Source organism: Peromyscus maniculatus, chromosome 20, assembly GCF_049852395.1.
Source record: "Peromyscus maniculatus bairdii isolate BWxNUB_F1_BW_parent chromosome 20, HU_Pman_BW_mat_3.1, whole genome shotgun sequence".
Classification (NCBI taxonomy): Eukaryota; Metazoa; Chordata; class Mammalia; order Rodentia; family Cricetidae; genus Peromyscus; species Peromyscus maniculatus.
The window spans coordinates 27,903,222-27,921,196 of NC_134871.1; the positions used below are offsets into that span (position 1 = coordinate 27,903,222).

The 17,975-nt window shown below is 51.1% G+C and overlaps 1 protein-coding gene across 1 annotated transcript; it reads right to left on the reverse strand.

The window, feature by feature from the left end:
* Window positions 1-11,844: 11,844 nt before the first annotated feature.
* Kcns2 (potassium voltage-gated channel modifier subfamily S member 2) lies at window positions 11,845-13,729 on the reverse strand. Its single transcript, XM_076555922.1, has one exon. The coding sequence runs from the start codon at window positions 13,645-13,647 to the stop codon at window positions 12,214-12,216; it is 1,434 nt and encodes a 477-aa protein (XP_076412037.1). The 5' UTR covers window positions 13,648-13,729; the 3' UTR covers window positions 11,845-12,213.
* Window positions 13,730-17,975: the final 4,246 nt, after the last annotated feature.

The following is a 17,975-nucleotide window of genomic DNA, read 5'->3' on the forward strand; positions in this document are numbered from 1 at the left end:
AGCATAAACACCTAGATTCACTAATGGCTCCCCAGTTCCTGCGTCATCTTAGACTTCCAGGCATAGCCAAGCCCTCTTTGTTCCCTAGGTGCGTCTCGGCTTCTGAAAGTCCAGTTCCTCCTCCCCAGCCACCATCTGCCACTCACTGACCTAGACCTGAGGCCCAGGTTCCCCCTCAAGCCTTTATTGCCTTTTACTCCCCTATTCTGTCTTCAAATTCAGACTTCCAAACAGCCATGTGGTGGCTCACAACCGTTTGCAACTCCAGACACAGGGACCCACTATCCTCTTGTGGTCTCCATGGGCACCAGGTATGCACATGCAGACAAACTCTCATGCACGTTTATTTTTAATGTTGATCTTTATAAACTGGCACAGAAAAAAAATACCCAGGTGACATTAGGAGTTTGCAGAATGGGAACCATCTAGAAAACGACTTTTTCCTCTCTCCAGGAATAAGTTTATATATAAATTTACAGAAATTGCTGAGAAATGGAAACTTACCAATAAATTTATATATAAATTTACAGAAGTTGCTGAGAAATGGAAACTTACCAATTCAGTACTTGGAGGCAGGGAAATGTGGCTTTCAGTTTTTCTCTTAGGCTTAGGTTTTATTCATTTGTTTTAATTCAATACATTCATTTTTCATATGCTGTGTGCCCCGTGGACACCACAGAACATGTGTGGAGCTCCGAGAAACATGTCCAAGGATTGGTTCTCCCCTCTACCATGTGGGCTCTGCCGATTGAACTCAGGTTCCAGGCTTAGCAGTGAGTTTCTCTAGCCACGGAACCATCTTGCCAGCACAGGGTTTTTGTTTTGTTTTGTTTATCACAAATCTATTCAACTACTACTAATTACAATTTAATACACTTTAAAACTACACTTAATATATTATCTGTCCATCTGGGGGATGGCTCCATTAATGCATTCATTATATACCCAGGCATGAGGACCAGAGTTCAGGTCCCTAGAATGCACATGAATGCTAACTTGGCCTGGAGACACACTTGCCCTTTCAGCCTCAGAAGGTGTAGTCAGGATCCCAACAAGCTGGCTGGGAGACTAGGCAGAGTGGTGAGCTCTGAGTGTCATTGAGAGACCATGCCTCAAAAAGAAGAAGGTAGAAGATCAAAGACTTCCCTCAACCCTCACAAGCATGGGCACGCACATGCACACCCAAAAAAGAAGATTAAATGTTCCGATTTTCTAGTGACGTGGCAAAGGCTAGAGTGAAGCAATTACTATACATTCCATTGCTCACACAAAGAATGATGATGAATGAACTCTAAACACCGTAAGGCTCCCAAGAAAGACGATGGGAGCCCTCAAGCCAAGCACCAACTCCATGCCTCTCTAACAGTGAGGTCATCTGTTGAACTGGGCTGGTTAATCATCTCTCTGCTTTTACATTTCTCCCCAGCCAAGGGGAATAACTGAACCTGCCTCACACGGTTACTGAGAAAATTACACGGAGCAGCACGGGTAAAGCCCTTAGAGCTGTGTGTGGTGAAGGTTGACTGCGATCATCCTCAGGATCCTTGCACTTGAGCTGAGAAGACTAACTTTGGACAGAGGCTAGCTGAGGGGCACACCTGTAACCCCAGCGCCGAGGCTCGGTGACGTGGGGGAGAGAGGCGAGTCACTGGTCAGCCAGCTCCAGGTCCAGTGGGAGACAGACAGAAAGCCATCACAAAGACACCTGACATCCATCAACCTCTGGCCTCCATACATGGCATCTGTGCCTGCACATGCATGTGTCCCCCCGCAAACATGTACACAGCCACACACACAGACATACACCAGAAAGAAGCGAAGACAGAAGTAAGGAAAGCAGTAAGGAAATCAAGACTGCCAGCCTCGGAGCGAGAGCTGGATGCGCGGCTCACGCCTTGTCCAGGCCTGCAGCTCCTGGCCCTGGCCAGGCGCTCACTGTCAGGGTCCTTGCTGCTCCCCGGGTCCCACTGGGCAGGGCCTCTGAGGAGCCTTCTGTCTACTCTTCCTCGGTCTTCTTGGCCTAGCCTGGCCCACTGGAGCAGATGTGAAGCTCAAGGGCCGGCCCTGGCCCCTCGGTGTTTCGCTTTGAGTCCTAACCGGATGTCATCGCCTCTTCTCACACCTGGCCCTGCACCTCACAGCCAGCGTGTGGCAGAGAACTGGAGCAGCTGAAGTCCCCTCCCCACAGCGCTGCCCATCAGCGCCCACTGTCTGCAGTGCGCAGCACACCTGCTCAGCTCCTCACAAAGATGTGAAAGTGGGGCCTGGAGTTCAGCGTTGTCAGTGGAAGGGCAGCGAGAGACCGATGTGAGGATCGTCTCTGTCGCTAGCACCAACCACTTGCCGTTCCTGCTGTGGGCACATTAAAGAGCTAACGACCTCTGTCTGACAGCCTGGCAGCTGGGTGCTCTGTGCTCAGCCTCGCCCTGGGGAGTCGGGTTCTGTTATTCACCTGTATGCTGGCTTGCTTGTCGGTCATTACCCAGTGGGAGCACCCGCCAAGCCCCCCTTGGTTCTGGAGTCCCTGCAAAGGTGTGCTGTTGCAGGGGTCCTCTCTTGCCATCTCCTGAGCAGCTCGGGTATCTGACCGGGGAGGGTATCAAGAGGGTCAGTGCAGTGAGCCTCCTCATAAGAGCGAGGCTCCAGTCCTCAATTCTGCCAAACTGACTTCCCAGAGACATGGGATTGACGCCCCAGCGGGGATTTTGAGGGACCTCTGCTTTGGTTTGCTTATGATCTGTCGGCATTTAATTGTGTCATACTCCGCACTGGACACGAGAGAGGAGTATGTCAGCCCTCAAAGAGTTCCTGATCAATGGAGGTGATGTCAGCCAAATGATGACGTAACCGCCGGGAGGGGAAATGATTGGCTGTCGTGAGATGATACACAGCAGAGACACCCACATGGGAAAGGGGATGTCAACTTAGCAGGACAGAGAAAGCCAGTCTGGGGAGTGCTCTGTGTTCAACCTTCTTCCTCACAGGATTTGGATTCCTTGAGGCCTGGGGGCTGGGGACAAGGCCTTTCCTGGCCTTGAGGAACTGGTTAGGGTTCTGGAGTGCAGTAAAAACCTGCCTGCTGTGGGTCTGTCTCCAGCACCTCTCCTGGCACTGTGTGAGGCAAGCACTCGAGTTTCACCAAATTGGTGACATCTGTACATTCTGGTCTCCAGTCAGCAGCTCTTTCTGGCATATCAGGACAAATGGTAGGCTTCAACTCCATAGCATCTTATGTGTTCTATGCTTTGATACACACTTGACAATTCCTTTCAAGGCGAGGACCTCAGGTAAAGTGGAAGTCAGTAAATATGGGGCTGACTGGAACATCTAATTTTAGTTTTATCAGGAGAGTGCTTTACACACACACACATATATGTACACACACACACACACACACACACACACACACACACACACACACACCAGCTCTTTAAAAATGGGGGAACCACTGAACAGCCAGTTTAGTTCTGGGGCCTCTGGGCTCCCACCGGCTCCTCTTCCCAAAAGCAGTTTTCAAACATGGAATCCAGGAAAAGCGTTGAGGCAAGCTGTCTGGCTTCTCTCCAGCAGTCAGTGGGGAAGCCCAGGGACGCCCTGGGCTCTGTGCATTGTGGTTCCTCTCCTCTCCTCCCACAGTTTCCACAAAAAGAAATGCAGAATACAAGCCAGTGAGGGTGGCCTTTGTCATAAGCAGGTCTGAGCACAGCGGGCTGCCGTTCAGGCGCTCCCAGTTGAGCCAGCCATGGAAGACTCGCAAAGTTTGCCAGAAAAGTCGATGGGAGGCTGACAGAGCAAGCCATGCCAGCACTCCTCTTGGGAAACAGTTAGCCTGGTGTCTGACTGCAGACACCTCGGTTCTTTTCATAGTAGGTCTGAAAATAGCTCAGAATTCTTTAAATGTCTGGAGATGTGGGCGATGAAGAGTTTAGTGAAAAAACCCACACCTCCCAAGAACCCCAACTCTGTCCTTGTTGTACGCCGCCCCCCCCCAGGCTGCCTGGATGCCAGGCACTGTTGGGCACCCCCACAGGTCTCTGCAGGACCATTATTCTGGCCTTGGAACTGGAGTGCTGATCCTGGTCATCCAATATGCCACTCACAGGGTCCTTTGTGTGTCCCTTGCTCCAAGTCTCCCCAGTCCCAGTTTTCTGTCCTGGCTCCACTGAAAATCAACTCTTCTCTGAAAGGACCTTTTTTTCCTCTTAGAGCTTAAAGGGTCCATACAGATCTTCTCCCTCCCGAGCTGTGGCCCCTCATATATGTAGTTGGATTTAACACGTGGCTAGGGAAGCCACTAGTGGGTCTCAGATGATGGAAGATGAGCCCTAAAGGCTTGCAGAAAAGAAGGGGTCAGCTGGAGCCTTGGCTGGGGGTTTACCAGGAGTTATCAAAAGAATGAATGAGGTCTGAGTGCGGGTGAGAGCATTTGAAACAGATGTGGTGGCTGGGACCGGTGTGTGGTGGGACCGGTGTGTGGTGGGACCGGTGTGTGGTGGGACCGGTGTGTGGCGATGCTGGGACGCAAACATTGGTGACACTGGGTTCACAGTTGAGTGAGACCCAGTGTAAGGGACGTCCCTAGACATTGTTTCTTCACCAGCAAACTAAAAACCACCTGCATCAAAATCACCTGGAGGGCTGGGGCCAGTACTCAGTAGTAGAGCGCTTGGCTAGAATGTGCAAGGTCTCTCTCTCTCTCTCTCTCTCTCTCTCTCTCTCTCTCTCTCTCTCTCTCTCTCTCTCTCTCTCAGGAGTTTTATCTGCAGATGCCTGACCCTATCTCACATGTCTGGTTTTGCAGATGGATGAAGCTCAGAGGTCTACTTGGCTACTTTGCGAAAACCTCCCCAGAGGACTTGGATGTGAAGTGGCCCTGCAGTCTGTACCACTAACTATGAACGACGCCTCTGCTGTTTATTGCCCCTGAACTGAATATGGTTGACAATTGCTCAGCTGCTGATAGATGATTGCTATGGAGATTGAATAGATAAATAAGTGGGGAGGAGTCAAGGTGACTGACAGTTCCCCCCAATGGACCAGAAGCACTGTGATTCCATGATCAGGAATGAGGAGGACAGGAAGTTGGATCATAAGTGGTAAAGCCACATTAGACATGATGACTTCTGAATGTGGTTGCATAACATGAGCCTGGGGTCTAGGCTGGAGTCAGGCTGCAGACTTGGGAGCCATGCATGCTGGCTGAGGCTGCAAGAGTGCCTCCCTCTGACAAAAGTACAGTGGAGAAGGTGAGGAGGAGACTGAAGAACCTACCCAGCCAACAACATGTAGCATCCAAGATTTGACTCAGGGACAAAGAAGTTGGAGGCTTGTCTATGGGTCCAGTAACTTGGAGGACTTGAGAAGCGAGGAGAGGCCTCCCGGCCAGGTGTTAGGAAAGGGCAGCTCTCGAGACTGACGGGAGCAGAAGCGAATCTTGAGCACAGAATTAGGAAATGGCGGGAGAGCCGAGGCCCTCTGAGGCTGCTGGTAGCCCATCTCCACTGCTCAGAAGAGAGAAAGGAGCTGGTAGATGATGGACTAGCTGAGATCCCTGGCTTTGGGGACTTGGTAGCCCCTCGAGTGCTCCTCGGATGCTGGCCATTGGCAGGGGTCACATCCCTGTTTCTGTGTCTCTGTGTCCCCTCTACGCACATGGCTGGAGCTCCTCTCTAGACAGCTCTGCCCACTCAGACAGTCACCCTGGCAGCAGAGCGCCTCCTCAGGGAGGCGCCTGAGGACCCCACTTTCTCTGGGTGACACCAGCAGCTAGCCACCCATCAGTCCCTCAATTAAGCACGTGCTCCGCCGTGTCCCTGAGCACCTGGTAGATGCATGCCTGTGGACGGTTTTTCCTCCTTGCCTCACCCCCATGCTGGCCCTGGATTGGCTGGCCTCACTGTGGTGGTGGCTGCTGCGGGGAGGCCTAGGCTTTGAAGTTGGTTCCAGTCACATTCTGACATCATAAAGCTAGTCAGGATGTCCCACCTCAGCGACAGCAGAATTCAGCTTAGGCTGTTGAGAGGTGGCTTTCCTCTGGCCTGCTTTTGTACCTGGCCACTGCTTCTCAAGCACATTGACTTGACTATTTTTTTAATTGAATTTTTTTCATTTAATTTTTTATCATGTTTTTCCTTCCCCCAACTCCCATCACATTCTTCTCTACCTTCACACTTTCCAGCAGCCTTGCCTCTTGGACTTTGTGCGGGTCTCTGCACTGAGAAGAAATGGGGGGGGGGAGAAGAAGGGGGGAGAAGGGGAGGGGGAGAGGTAGAATGGAGGGGAGAAAGGAGGGGAGGGAAGAAGGGAAGGGGAAGTGGGGGAGAGAGGAGGGGAACATCCTCCTCCTGTCTTTTCTGACCTCCACCAGGGTCTCTTGACTCTCTGGTCTCTTCCTGATCTCATTAAATGCTGCCTATCTGTCTCCGGTTTTCTCTGTAACGTCTACCCCCCCTTCCTCTCTTTTTCCTGCCCTCTTCCTATCCTCATTTTCTTTGATAGGAATTTCCACAACTCAGGGGTGGACCATGCCAGCTGCTCACCCTGGCCTGCGTAGCAGAAGCCAGCCAGGAGGACAGTGACATTGAGAAGTAACAGAAGGAAGAAGAGCAGCTTTTCCCATCTGCAGTATCAATGCAATATCAATAGAATCAATGTTCTCGGCAGAAAGCTACTGAAAGAGTCTGAAAATAAGAGATGAACTTCGAACACGTTATTTTTGAGGAGCAGGTATTTTGCCTTGTAAAGCATCTTGGTGCCCAAATATCCCTGATACATGTTTATTCACTTTTTGGATGGAGGAGTGAAGCCACACCCCACTAGATGGGAACATGGGTCATGGTCAGTGCCACCTTGGTTCTGGCATTGACCTTCACCTCAGCTTTCCAGGGGATGCACGCAGAATGCGGCACCCTGCAGTGAGTTAACCTGTGAGACAGGAGAGTCATCTGAGCTACACACCCAGAACCTCCCAGTAGTGTCCTGGAACAGGGGTGAGCACCTGCTTCACAAAGAACAAAAGTGAGCCAAATGGAATGCATGTGGTTTCTCCTCTTTGCCTAGTAATTTTTAATAGCAGAAATTTGGATTGCATATAAGAAGTATGAATAACTTAAAGCCTACGGTAGACAAGGGCTGCTTGTTTAAAAATTCAAGGTACTTGAACCAGACACGAGGCCTGAGTCCTTCTCCTTGTCCCTCTCTGCCTGCACAAGAGGGTGAAACCTCTGCTCTCCTAAAACATAAATCAGAGATGTGGGGAGCTCTCATGCTCTAAGGACGACATTGAGAGGCATGCTGAACTTCTGCAGTCATACCAAGGTAAACAAACACCTTTGAGGATTATCTCATCCAACTTCCTCACTCTGAAGCAGCAGAAAGGGAAGTCAAAAGGCCAGGAGTTAAGGTTCGGTCAAGCAGTGCCCCTCTCTATGGTGATATTTTATTTGTACTAAAATGTGATTTATATGTTAATAAATAAAGTTGCCCGGGGGTCAGAGCTATTAGAGCCATAGGAAAGCTGGGTGGTGGTGGTGCATGCCTTTAATCCCAGCACTTGGTAGGCAGAGCTAGGTAGATCTCTGTGTGTTCAAGGATACAGCCAGCATTGGAGACACATGCCTTTAATCTCAATACCAACCATAGAAGACCTGGAGGTCTGTACAGACAGGCAGTGACGAAGCGGTCATGTGGTTGGGTTTACAACCAATGAGAAGGCAGAACAGAAAGTATAAAGACAGACACACAGGAAGTAGGTCTCTTTCGGAGAGGTAGGACCACCGCGAGAGGAAGGGTAAGGTTTTTAGCTCTTAGCTCTGACCTCTTGGCTTTCTTCTTTGCATTGGTTCTGTGTTTCTTATTTAATAAGACGGTTGGTTACATCTACATCTCTCATTGATTCCCCTGTGGCCTCGGGAGACCGCAGCCTCTAAGTTCCAGGTGGGAAAGACTAGACCAGTTTCACAAATCCTCCAACAATATTCACACCCAACCAGCCTGGACACTCTGAGTTACTCCATACCAGCTTGACAGATTGGCACTCTGGGACAGGGCGGGGCTGTCAGAGCAGGCTGTGGGGGCTCTAAGCAGGGCACTGAGTGAAAAGGAAATCCTTCAGGAGCCTCTGGCTCACTGGGGTCCCAAGAAAATGTAACAAGCCTTCCACCAAGCACCTAGAGGCTCCATATCTTAGCAAAAGCTCCTTTCCCTGATGCCTGACAAGAAGAAATTTCAGCCTTGGGGCAGGGGAGGCCATCACTTAAATCTCCAAAACCCATGTAAATGTGGGGAGGCAGGATGGTCTCCTGCCACATGGGAAGCAGAGACAAGTATTCCCAAAGCAAGCTGGCTAGCTAGACTAGCAAAGTTGATGTACTCTAGGTTCAAGTGAGAGAGCCTGCCTGCATGTATAAGGTGCACAGTAACTGAGGAAAATAACCAGCTTTAACCTCTAGCCTCTACACACATGTGAACATGAATACACACACCACACACACATGTGAACATGAATACACACCACACACACACACACACACACGTGTGAACATTCACACCACACACACATGTGAACATGAAGACACACACCACACACATATAAACATGAAAAAATAAACAAACAACCCAGTTCAGTCTTCCAGGCAGTCCAGTCCCTTGCTCCCCAGTGCCCTTGTCTCTGCCGTTCCATGTGTAACTGAGGGGCCTTAAGGAAATTAAATAATTGTTTTCTGTTTAATCTGCACATTTGCAAGGCTGGCATCCTCGACATGTCAGTCCTGTGCCTCATTCCAGAGTTGAGGCCCAGGAGACTCAAGCACAGGACTCAGATAGAGCGGCGCAGTGGAACCACCTGGATGCTTGCACAGTCGTGTGTTAATGAGTGTTAAAACTGACATTGCAAATACAGCGTTCTCGATGTTTAAAATTACAACCCTGGAACAAGTCATGCTGTTAAAACATACAAGAAATACCAGTTAAGCCTAAGTAGAGACCACACAGCCTGTACAGATCACCGCTACCCCAAAGTGCAGAACAAATCATTTCCATTGAAATGAAGCAATAATTAACAGGTAGTTCAGTGATTTGAGTGCCGTGATAAGTAGAAATAACAAATCCAAATATTAAACACCAATTACTGCCTGATGAGCTCGGCATAAGCTCGGCATTCCACACGCCCTCCTCTGCAGCAAACCTGGGAAAGGAGGATGTCTGACGGGGAACACAGCCTAAGCCTAGTGCATCCTTGTAGCGGACATGTGTTACTTCCAAAATGTCCGTGAGCAGAGCAGGTCAAATGTCAAGAGTGAAGCCGGACACACGTGCACCTGTGTCTACTGATTGTGTGTGTGTGTGTGTGTGTGTGTGTGTGTGTGTGTGTGTGTGTGTGTCCCACCAAAGGAGGATTGATTACAGGTCACTTTGACAGTCTGATGGGGTCACTTGATCTTTGTAGATTTTACTCCCAAGAACAGGGCAGAAAATGAACCTGCCCTTCCTTCCCTGGTTACCAGGAGACATGCTGTGGCGGGGCATTATCTAACATGGCCAATCAGAGGCTTTGCCCCTGAGCCAGCACTTGTGAACTTCATACCTCGGTGTGGTTTGGTGGTGAGGGCAGGGTTCCCAGAGTCCCACACCACTCTTCAGCTTCTGTGGGAAGTCAGTGTCCCAGCATTGGGGTGCTTCTCCCTCGAGGTCTCTGAAACCGCTGCTTGGAGAACTCAATGCTCCTGGAAACTTTTCATGTGCTGGACCGACTGAAAGTCTTGGTGGGCAAAGAAATATTCTTTTACAAGTATACATATATGTACAAGGAATGTTTAAAAAAAGTTTCTAAAGCACTTTGGGATTCCCCCAAAGAAAGGCACCAGATAAAGCAAGTCATTACCAAAAAGAAAAGTCAAGTGTTCCAGCTTTTGTACCCTCGTAGGTACCCACTAGAGGTCTCTCTTTTTTGGTGGTAAACCCGCTCATTTAGGAAGTCCTTGTGAGAGCAGCTGTTACTCTGCCTCCTGCCTTATCTGTCCTTTGCACCAGCGTCATGGTCAGTGACCATGGCTGCCATGCCATTCCCTTGTATCAGCAGCCTCGGCAGACCGAACAGTCCTCGCAGGTTTGCTATCACCTGCCTTCAGTGCATCTGGGGCGCTTTATAAACGTTCTGTCTTCCAGGGCTGAGGACACGAGCCAACAACAAGAGTTCCCTTGCAAACTCCAGAAAACAAGCCTGGTCCTCTGACTCCTCGGCAGGTTCTTCAGGTTGTCTCACATCCTGCTGCTTTGGAATAACACACATAGTGTGTCTGCATGGAGGCACTAGAAGGTTGCCACCCTTTGCCCGCCCCCCCAATAAGACTCCAATCTGATGAAAGATTTGAACTGGAGGCTCAAGGACATTAAGTGGCCAGTGCATTCATCCAACAAGTCGCCCACACTGTAGTAGCCATGACAACTACTAGAACACAATGCCCTCTGAGAAGATCCACTCCATACTCTCGTGAGGTGTGGATTATCCTTACCCGACTAAAACACAAAATGGACCAATTAAGAGTAGGTCCAGACTTTGGATAAAAAGCCTGTTTATCTCCATATTTGGATCCCTAGATTCTATAGCCTTGTCAAAGACTTAACAATAACAAAAGCCACTGGAAAACCATCAGATTGTGTAGAGGATGCTGGGAAAGGATTATCCTAAGAGGGGCCCAGCTCCCCTTCCTACTGTGCTATGTTGGCGAGCTGCAGAGGAGCAGGATGTGCGGAGGAAACAGCGGCAACCCTTCAACGAAGCTTCATAAGCTGAAAGCTTTCCTGACTAGCTTTAAGGTTTTTAAGAAATTCACAGTTATTTATGTTTTATGAAGTAAGTAGTTTTTGGCTTTATAACTCTTTTCTTCTGGCCTCTACCCTCCACACACACAAGAAAGCCCTGCAATTGCAATGGAAATAAGAACTCCAGGGCTTCCACCTTGGGTAAGCCATGCTCCTTCATGCACATCTGTATCTTGAATACGCTTCTGTACTACCAGGCTTCCATGTCCCAGCAGGAACTCAAGGCAATCAAAACATCGTACATACTCTCCTGTATCCTAGAAGCAAAACTACCTAAAGAGAATTCTGCTTGGAAATAAAAGGGCTGTCATTTTATGAGCTTTCAGAGCAGGCAAGAAAATGTTTAAGCTACTGCCCTTGCTAGCAACCTAACAATGTTCACCTCACGACGACAATGCAACACTAACCTGCTCTAGTCGAGAGAGACGCACAACCTTATTCCTAAACATCTCTAAAAGAAATTCTTGAAAAACATGCTAATACCAAGACACAGCAAACTTTGGTCAAAATGGCCTGGATTAGGAATCCCAGCCAGAAATAAATGCCTCTATGATTCCTCCAGAAGAAATAGAGGCCTGACTGTTAATGAAAGGGCTTAGCCTACATAAACTCTGTTTATAGCATCTTGGGGTTTGGGCCATGTTTAACTAAAGTCCCTTCCCTAATCTATCTGCTTAGGGAAACACAGTCTTTACTACATGTGGACTGAATAACATTCTCTTACACTGACACTTAGGAGATACACATCTATACACATCTTTCTAAAAACTGACTGGCATATCCATGCAAGTCACAAGGACAGGACCAAGTAGAAAGAAGACTTGCATTGGTCAAGTGTGCTTAGCTTACAATCTTTCTGTTTTGGTATTAAATGAAAGCAATGGATAAATAATTGAGATTCTGTTTTCACAAGGTTGTGATCCAAATCTCATGATATCCTTGCTGACATCATAGACAGTTGTGTTTCCACTTTACAGACTTGTCGGGGCTTTTTATATAGAGTTCACACAACAACCTCAGAAATACGAGCAGAGACAACTCTATTCACAGATAATACTGGGGCATAAACACTAGAACAGTGCACACAGAGGACAGATAAATCAGCAGTCTAGATACTCATCTGGCAGAAAGAGGAACATTTTATGCCCATGATGCAAAGACCAGTGAGTGTCATTTCACTGAAAGGTGCAAAGGCATGGTGTTAGACACACCATCCTCTAAAAAATGCAGTCCTCTAAATATTGCAAAAACAACCTAGGGCTTATATCCCATGCAGCTCTCCCTCCAGGGTCAGAATGACTCCTTATGCCATAACCCTACAGTGCCTGGACTATGCCGAAGGTGCAAGAGGCAGATCGGCAATGTATGTCTGAGGATGACAAACGCTCCCAGCTAATGGAGAGAATCATCTAAACTCAGTTCACTGGGTGAACTCCTGCTCATGTTTGTCAGGCTTGCCATGAGGGATTTAACTTTATGGGCATAGTAGTCCCTTAAATTGATTGAAGGGACCTCCTTCATTCCATCTCCAAAGTCACAGCTACGCATAGCACTCTCAAGTTGCTTTTGGCGCCGGTAAAAGTGGGAGAACTTATTGAAGATCAAGGTGATGGGCAAGACCACCACCAGGATGCCTGCCAGGATGCAGGCAGAGGCAGTCAGCTTCCCGGCTGTGGTCCCTGGGACCACATCTCCGTACCCCACAGTGGTCATACTGACGGTAGCCCACCACCAGCAGGCAGGGATGGTAGCCAGGCCTTCATTTTCCTCCTTTTCGATGGTATAGGCCACCACGGAGAAGATGGAAATCCCCACCGAGAGGTAGAGCAAGAGCAGCCCCACTTCCTTATAGCTGTATTTCAGGGTGGCTCCCAAGGAGCGGAGGCCAGTGGAGTGTCTGGCCAGCTTGAGAATTCGGAAGATCCTCATCAGCCTCAGGACCTGAGCCACCCTGCCCAAGTTGGCCAAGGTAGGCGAACTCTCCACCACCAGGTTCACCACCAGAGTTATGTAAAAGGGGACAATAGACATGAGGTCAATAAGGTTTAGAGCATTCCTGAAGAACTTGAGAAAGTCAGGGGCCACAGCAAACCTGGCCACCAACTCAAATGTGAACCAGGCGATGCCAAAGTGCTCCACGATTTCAAACCTGGGGTCTTCACCAGGGTTGCCCTGGCTATCAGGGATTTGGAAGTCGGGCAGGCTATTGAGGCACATGGTGATGATAGATCCCAACACCACCAAGATGGAAAGGACGCTGAAGACCCTGCTTAGGACTGAGTAGCCGGGGTTGTCCAATGCCAGCCACAGCTGCCTGCGGAAGTTGCCCAGGGGTTGCCCATCAAACTTGGAAGCATCATTATAGAAGGCCAAGATCTCGTCAAAGGAGGACGTGGTACTCTCCTGGTCACTCTGTTCATCCCACTTCTCCTGCTCAGGTTCCACTTTGCGGCCATGGTAGCTATAGCTGCAGCAAGAGTCGATGAAGAATTCGTTGATACCCCAGTACTCGATCTCCTGGCTGAAGGAGAAGACGCACAGCTCAGCCATGACGTGAAGCTTGCCAGTGTGGTAGAAATGTAAGACGTAGGGGAAGAGCTCAGGGTTACGGTCGAAGTAGAACTCATGCTGGACGTCGTCATAGTCATCGCAGAGTTCCAGAATCGCCTCTCGAGAGTGGCAGAGGAGCAGCCGGCCCAGGCGCGTCTCGGGGAAGCGCAGCAGCGTGTGGGAACGCAGCCGTCTCTTGAAGCCGCCCACATTGACGCGGATCTCTCCATCCTCGACGTCGGCCTCGGACACGTCCCACAGGCTCTGACGGGTCATGCTGGAGATGCCCAGGCGCCCGCGCCGCGCGGGGGCGCTACACCTGAAAGCGGAGGGAACCGCATCTGTGTGAGCGCCGGCGCTCCCCACCCCAGCCTCTCTTTTTCCTTCTCCCCACCCTCCTCTGGCGGGCTCAGTCCTCTCCAGCAGGGTCTCTGTGCGCGGTCGGGCACTGGGTGCCGGAATGGTTCTATGGGGGTTGACCCCTTCCCAAGGCAAGGCAAGGGTGTTGGTTTCTACGAGTATAGTCGGGCCTCCACCTCCTCCCCGGAATAGCGTCCAATGGCTCTGAGAGCCCGGGGGGCTGCGTGCTGACCTTGCCTGTGAGCAGACCAAGGAGACGCCCCCGCCCTCTCGCCGCAGACAGGCGGGACCCAAGCTGAGATGCGCACCGCAGGGCTGGGCCAAGAAGGGGGCGCGGAGATTTGGGAGGGGGCGGGGAAATTCACCGCTCCAGTGGGTAAATCTGGGCCCAGGGGGAAGAGGGTCAACTCGGCATCCCAGTCTCCAGCCTCCCAGGACCGATCCCCTTTCCAGCCCCCTCCCCACCCCCACCCCCGCGCCCTTCTGGCGCCGTGCCCCCGGGCCGCGTGCGCTGCGCCTTCCCCTGGCTTGCCTTGCGCGTTCTGGAAGCGCTTACCTGGGTGCACCGGCGCCCGCGGCCGAGGCCGGCGGGAAACTTCCCCGACCTGCTGGCGAGCATTACCGCGGTGGCCGCCGCAGGCTGGCTGCGCGAGTGCGCGCGGGTGCGAGGATGAGGATGTGTGCGCCTGTGTGTGTGCCCCGCCACCGGGCAGGCGGGGTCCGCCGTGCGCCTCCTTCAGTCTCGGGCCCCACACGCCGCCGCCTGCAGCCGCGAGAGGCTCACAGGTGGCTGCGTGGCCCCGACGCTCGTGGAGCCCCCCTCTTCCGATCCGCGCGCCCCTCACCCGCCAAGAGAGGCAGGAGCCCACGCCGCAGGAGCCCGCGGAGCGGGGGTGGGAACAGAGCCGGTGCGCCTTGCCGAGGGCCCAGAGCCCCGAGCCGCGCGATGGTGCTGAACGGACAGCTCCGTGCGCTTCAGCCTGGGGCTCAGCCGCCGCCCCAGACTCCGAAGATGTCATTCTGTTCCCCGGGCGCCCCCAAGCTCTGCACCGAGCCAACACCTTTCCCCCCTCCCTCCGCATCCTCCGGGGACAGCTGTTATTGCCAGCACCCCCAGGGCTCAGACAGAAGGTTGCCTACGGTGACTTTCTCCCTCGCTGGGTCTGTAGAGACAGGCTAGGGAATGAGGAATGACTTTGGTGTGTAGGGTAGATATGGCAGCAACAGAAGAATTTGTGGGCTTCCTCTTTCAGAGACCTGAAGAAAAGTTTCCCACACCTGGAAATGGGGTTATTGGAAAGTAGGTGCTGTCCGAGAAGGCAGGTTGAGCTGCGGCAGGGATGTGGGTGGAGCAAGAGGTTGGGGAGGTGTGCACAGGTCCTATTGGCTTGGAAAGGAGTCATGGAGTTTTGTTTGAGAATTCTGTGTGGGTATCGTGCATGTACAGGCCAGTGTGGTGTGTGGGCTGCAAAGGGGTGCTTGGAGTTCTGTGCACAAATGCGGTCTGAGAACAGTAGGACTTTCCAATGTCTGTGAACAACATTGACAACGTCTTCTGATGGATGGGAAGATGCATGCCGGTGCGTGTATGGGGAACTGTAGCATCAGTGTAGAATGTGTATATGATGTGGGACTGTGTGCTATGTAAACAGTGTGACCTCAGCACCAGCATGGTCATCACAAGACTTAGGGTTCTCCTAACTGACCCAAGCCGAGAAATGGACCCTTATTCCTGGGTCTCCCTTTGGTCTCTGGGTCTGTTGCATGGTCCTCATTTTCAGACTATTGGGTTCATCCTTAGCACGGAGCTAGTGTCTACATGTCTTGGTCAGAAGTCCTAAGAGAGTTCTCATCGGGTGGCTCCAGACTCACAGGAAAAACAGCACAGCCATAATGAGAAACATTTTTCTTATGTGGCTCTAAGGACACCACCTTAATGGAAAGCTGTTCTGGCTCTCGACTGCTTAACGGTCTGGGACTGGAGCTCTGGACTAGAGTGTTTGCCTGGCATGTGTGATGCCCTGGGTGTTGGTCCCCAGAACCACGTAAACAATGCAGAAGACAAGTCTGCTGTGGGCTTCCTCATCTGGAGAGAATCCTTGATCTAGTTTTGTGTGGGATCACTGGATCCAAATGGGACTCATCCTTGTGCCAGCAACTCACCTTTGAGCATGAGTGATGTGTACATGGGCAAGTAAGTCCTCACTGAGAGGACCCCACACCCATGTCCCTGAAGCATCTATGGGTGTGGGCTTCCAGCAAAAGCAGTCATGTGTGGGAAGAATAGTGTGGTGGGGTCCACATGAGTTTCTTTTCTTTTGTGTTTGGCGCTAGAGGGGTGGTGGTGGTGGGGGGGTGTATGTGTATAGTGAGTGGTCAGTCTATTGGTGTCTGTCTCCATGTCCACTTATTTGTGATTACTCATTTTTCTTAAATGTTTCAGTTAGCATACAAAATAATTATGACATTCTCATTCATTTACAATTTACTTTTCCCATGTCACCCTGTCTTGCAGTCCCCTTCCCTCCCCCAACGACCCCCCTTTCTTTTGTTTTATGAGACAGGGTCTCTCTACGTAGCTCTGGCTGTCCTGGTACTCATTATGTAAACCAGGCTGTCCTTGAACTCACAGAGTCTGCCTGCCTCTGCTTCCTGAGGGCTGGGATCATACTGTGCCACCACACCTGGCCCCAATCATCTATTTCTGTGGGAGTCTGTTTGGCATATTCTCTCCTTATCCTCTGTATAGTCTGGCTGGATGTATCATTTGAAGTCTGGAGCTCCCCATCTGGCTGGGCTGCAGTTTGGGGGCTCCTGGGGCTCCTTCATCCCGTGGTGTGCTGTTGAGATAGTGCCAGCCTTTGCAGAGGGGGTGTGCTTTGGTGAATGTGTCATCCCTGGCTTGCTGACGCTCACTTTCTCAGCCCTTCCCACACCTCAGAGGGTGGCTATGAGGTCTCCACACTGCAGGTGCCCTTAGCAGCAGCCCTGGAGACAACTCTCTAGTCTGCACCCCCATCCTCTCAGCTGTCTGCTGGCAAGCCCAAGCCCGACAGCCGCCTTCTGCCACTCACGTCTGTATGGGGTCTGCAGCATGTCACTGTTCTCGGCCACTCCCATCCTTCAGCCTCGGCTCCTTGTCACTGTTCATTAGTCTCTTCCTCCTGCTCTTACTTGGGGGTCTCTCCTCCTAGGAATGAGACATGCGTTTGATGACGCTGGGGTTTTCTCTGCTTTATTTATCTCACTCATTCATTCTTTCTTCTGATTTTATATGAGACTGTTTATGGAGAAAGAAATTCTTAACTTTTGTTTCTTTGTCCCTCCCTGGGGCACCCCCTCCCCCTTCCCCCACGGTTCCTCCCACAGACTCCTGGGGCTCTCAGACTTGTGATTTCCCTATTAAGGGCGCTCCCTGCCACCCTCAGCTCTGCCCGTCTGCCCCCATTTTGGACACCCATCTCCATCTTCTACTTTATGCTTGTTTTCTCCGCTTTCATCTCCTGACCCTTATCCTCTTCTGTACCCAGGCTACCTTGGAGCCCCTGGTCTGTAGCTGCCCTTGATTAGTTTTTCCTGTGAGGTCAGGCTCAGGGGCAAAACCCACCCACCTTTCCTGAGATTGGGGCATATCAGCTGTCTCTTGGAAAGGCCAGGCAGAAGCTCCTGGACCCGGCAGATGCCTCTGCAGAGGGTTAAGTGTGTGTGACAGGCAGAGGCACTTGTTTATTTCCCAGTCAACTCACTGAAGAGAAATGGAGCCAGCTCCCTCCTTCTGTAGCAGGGAAGTTGGTTTTGTTTATGGTTTATTTAGAGGGATGAGCCCTGATCTTAAAATATTGCTGCCTGCTTCCCTGGTGGTATATGTCTAGTTTGCCTGGGGAAGACAATGAGGGAGTGGAGGAGGGGGAAAGGCATTCTGGGAAGGGGGATGAGGGGATCCTGGGTGGTGACCCAGATCCTTGCACCTGGGTGACTGTCTCTCTGCTTCCCCTGCCAATGCAGATCTCAGCTGAGCCCACACAGCGCAGACTCAGATTTCCCCTGACAGGCGAGGGGGCTGCCTGACCTACATTCCCCACTCTGCAGAAGAGCCAAGCCCCATCTTTCCCTTGGGCTCTGGTCCCTGACCCTGACGTAGTGGAATACTCTCACCCATACCTTCTGCCCACCAGCTTGCCTCCTGATGCAGCCAAGTGTCCCTTAGAGATACAAGAAGGCCATGTCTTGCCTCCTAAAGCCTT

What these genes read in the sequence shown, in the direction of transcription:
- Kcns2 (XM_076555922.1), bottom strand. Translation starts at nt 13,647, where the DNA reads ATGACCCGTCAGAGCCTGTGGGACGTGTCCGAGGCCGACGTCGAGGAT.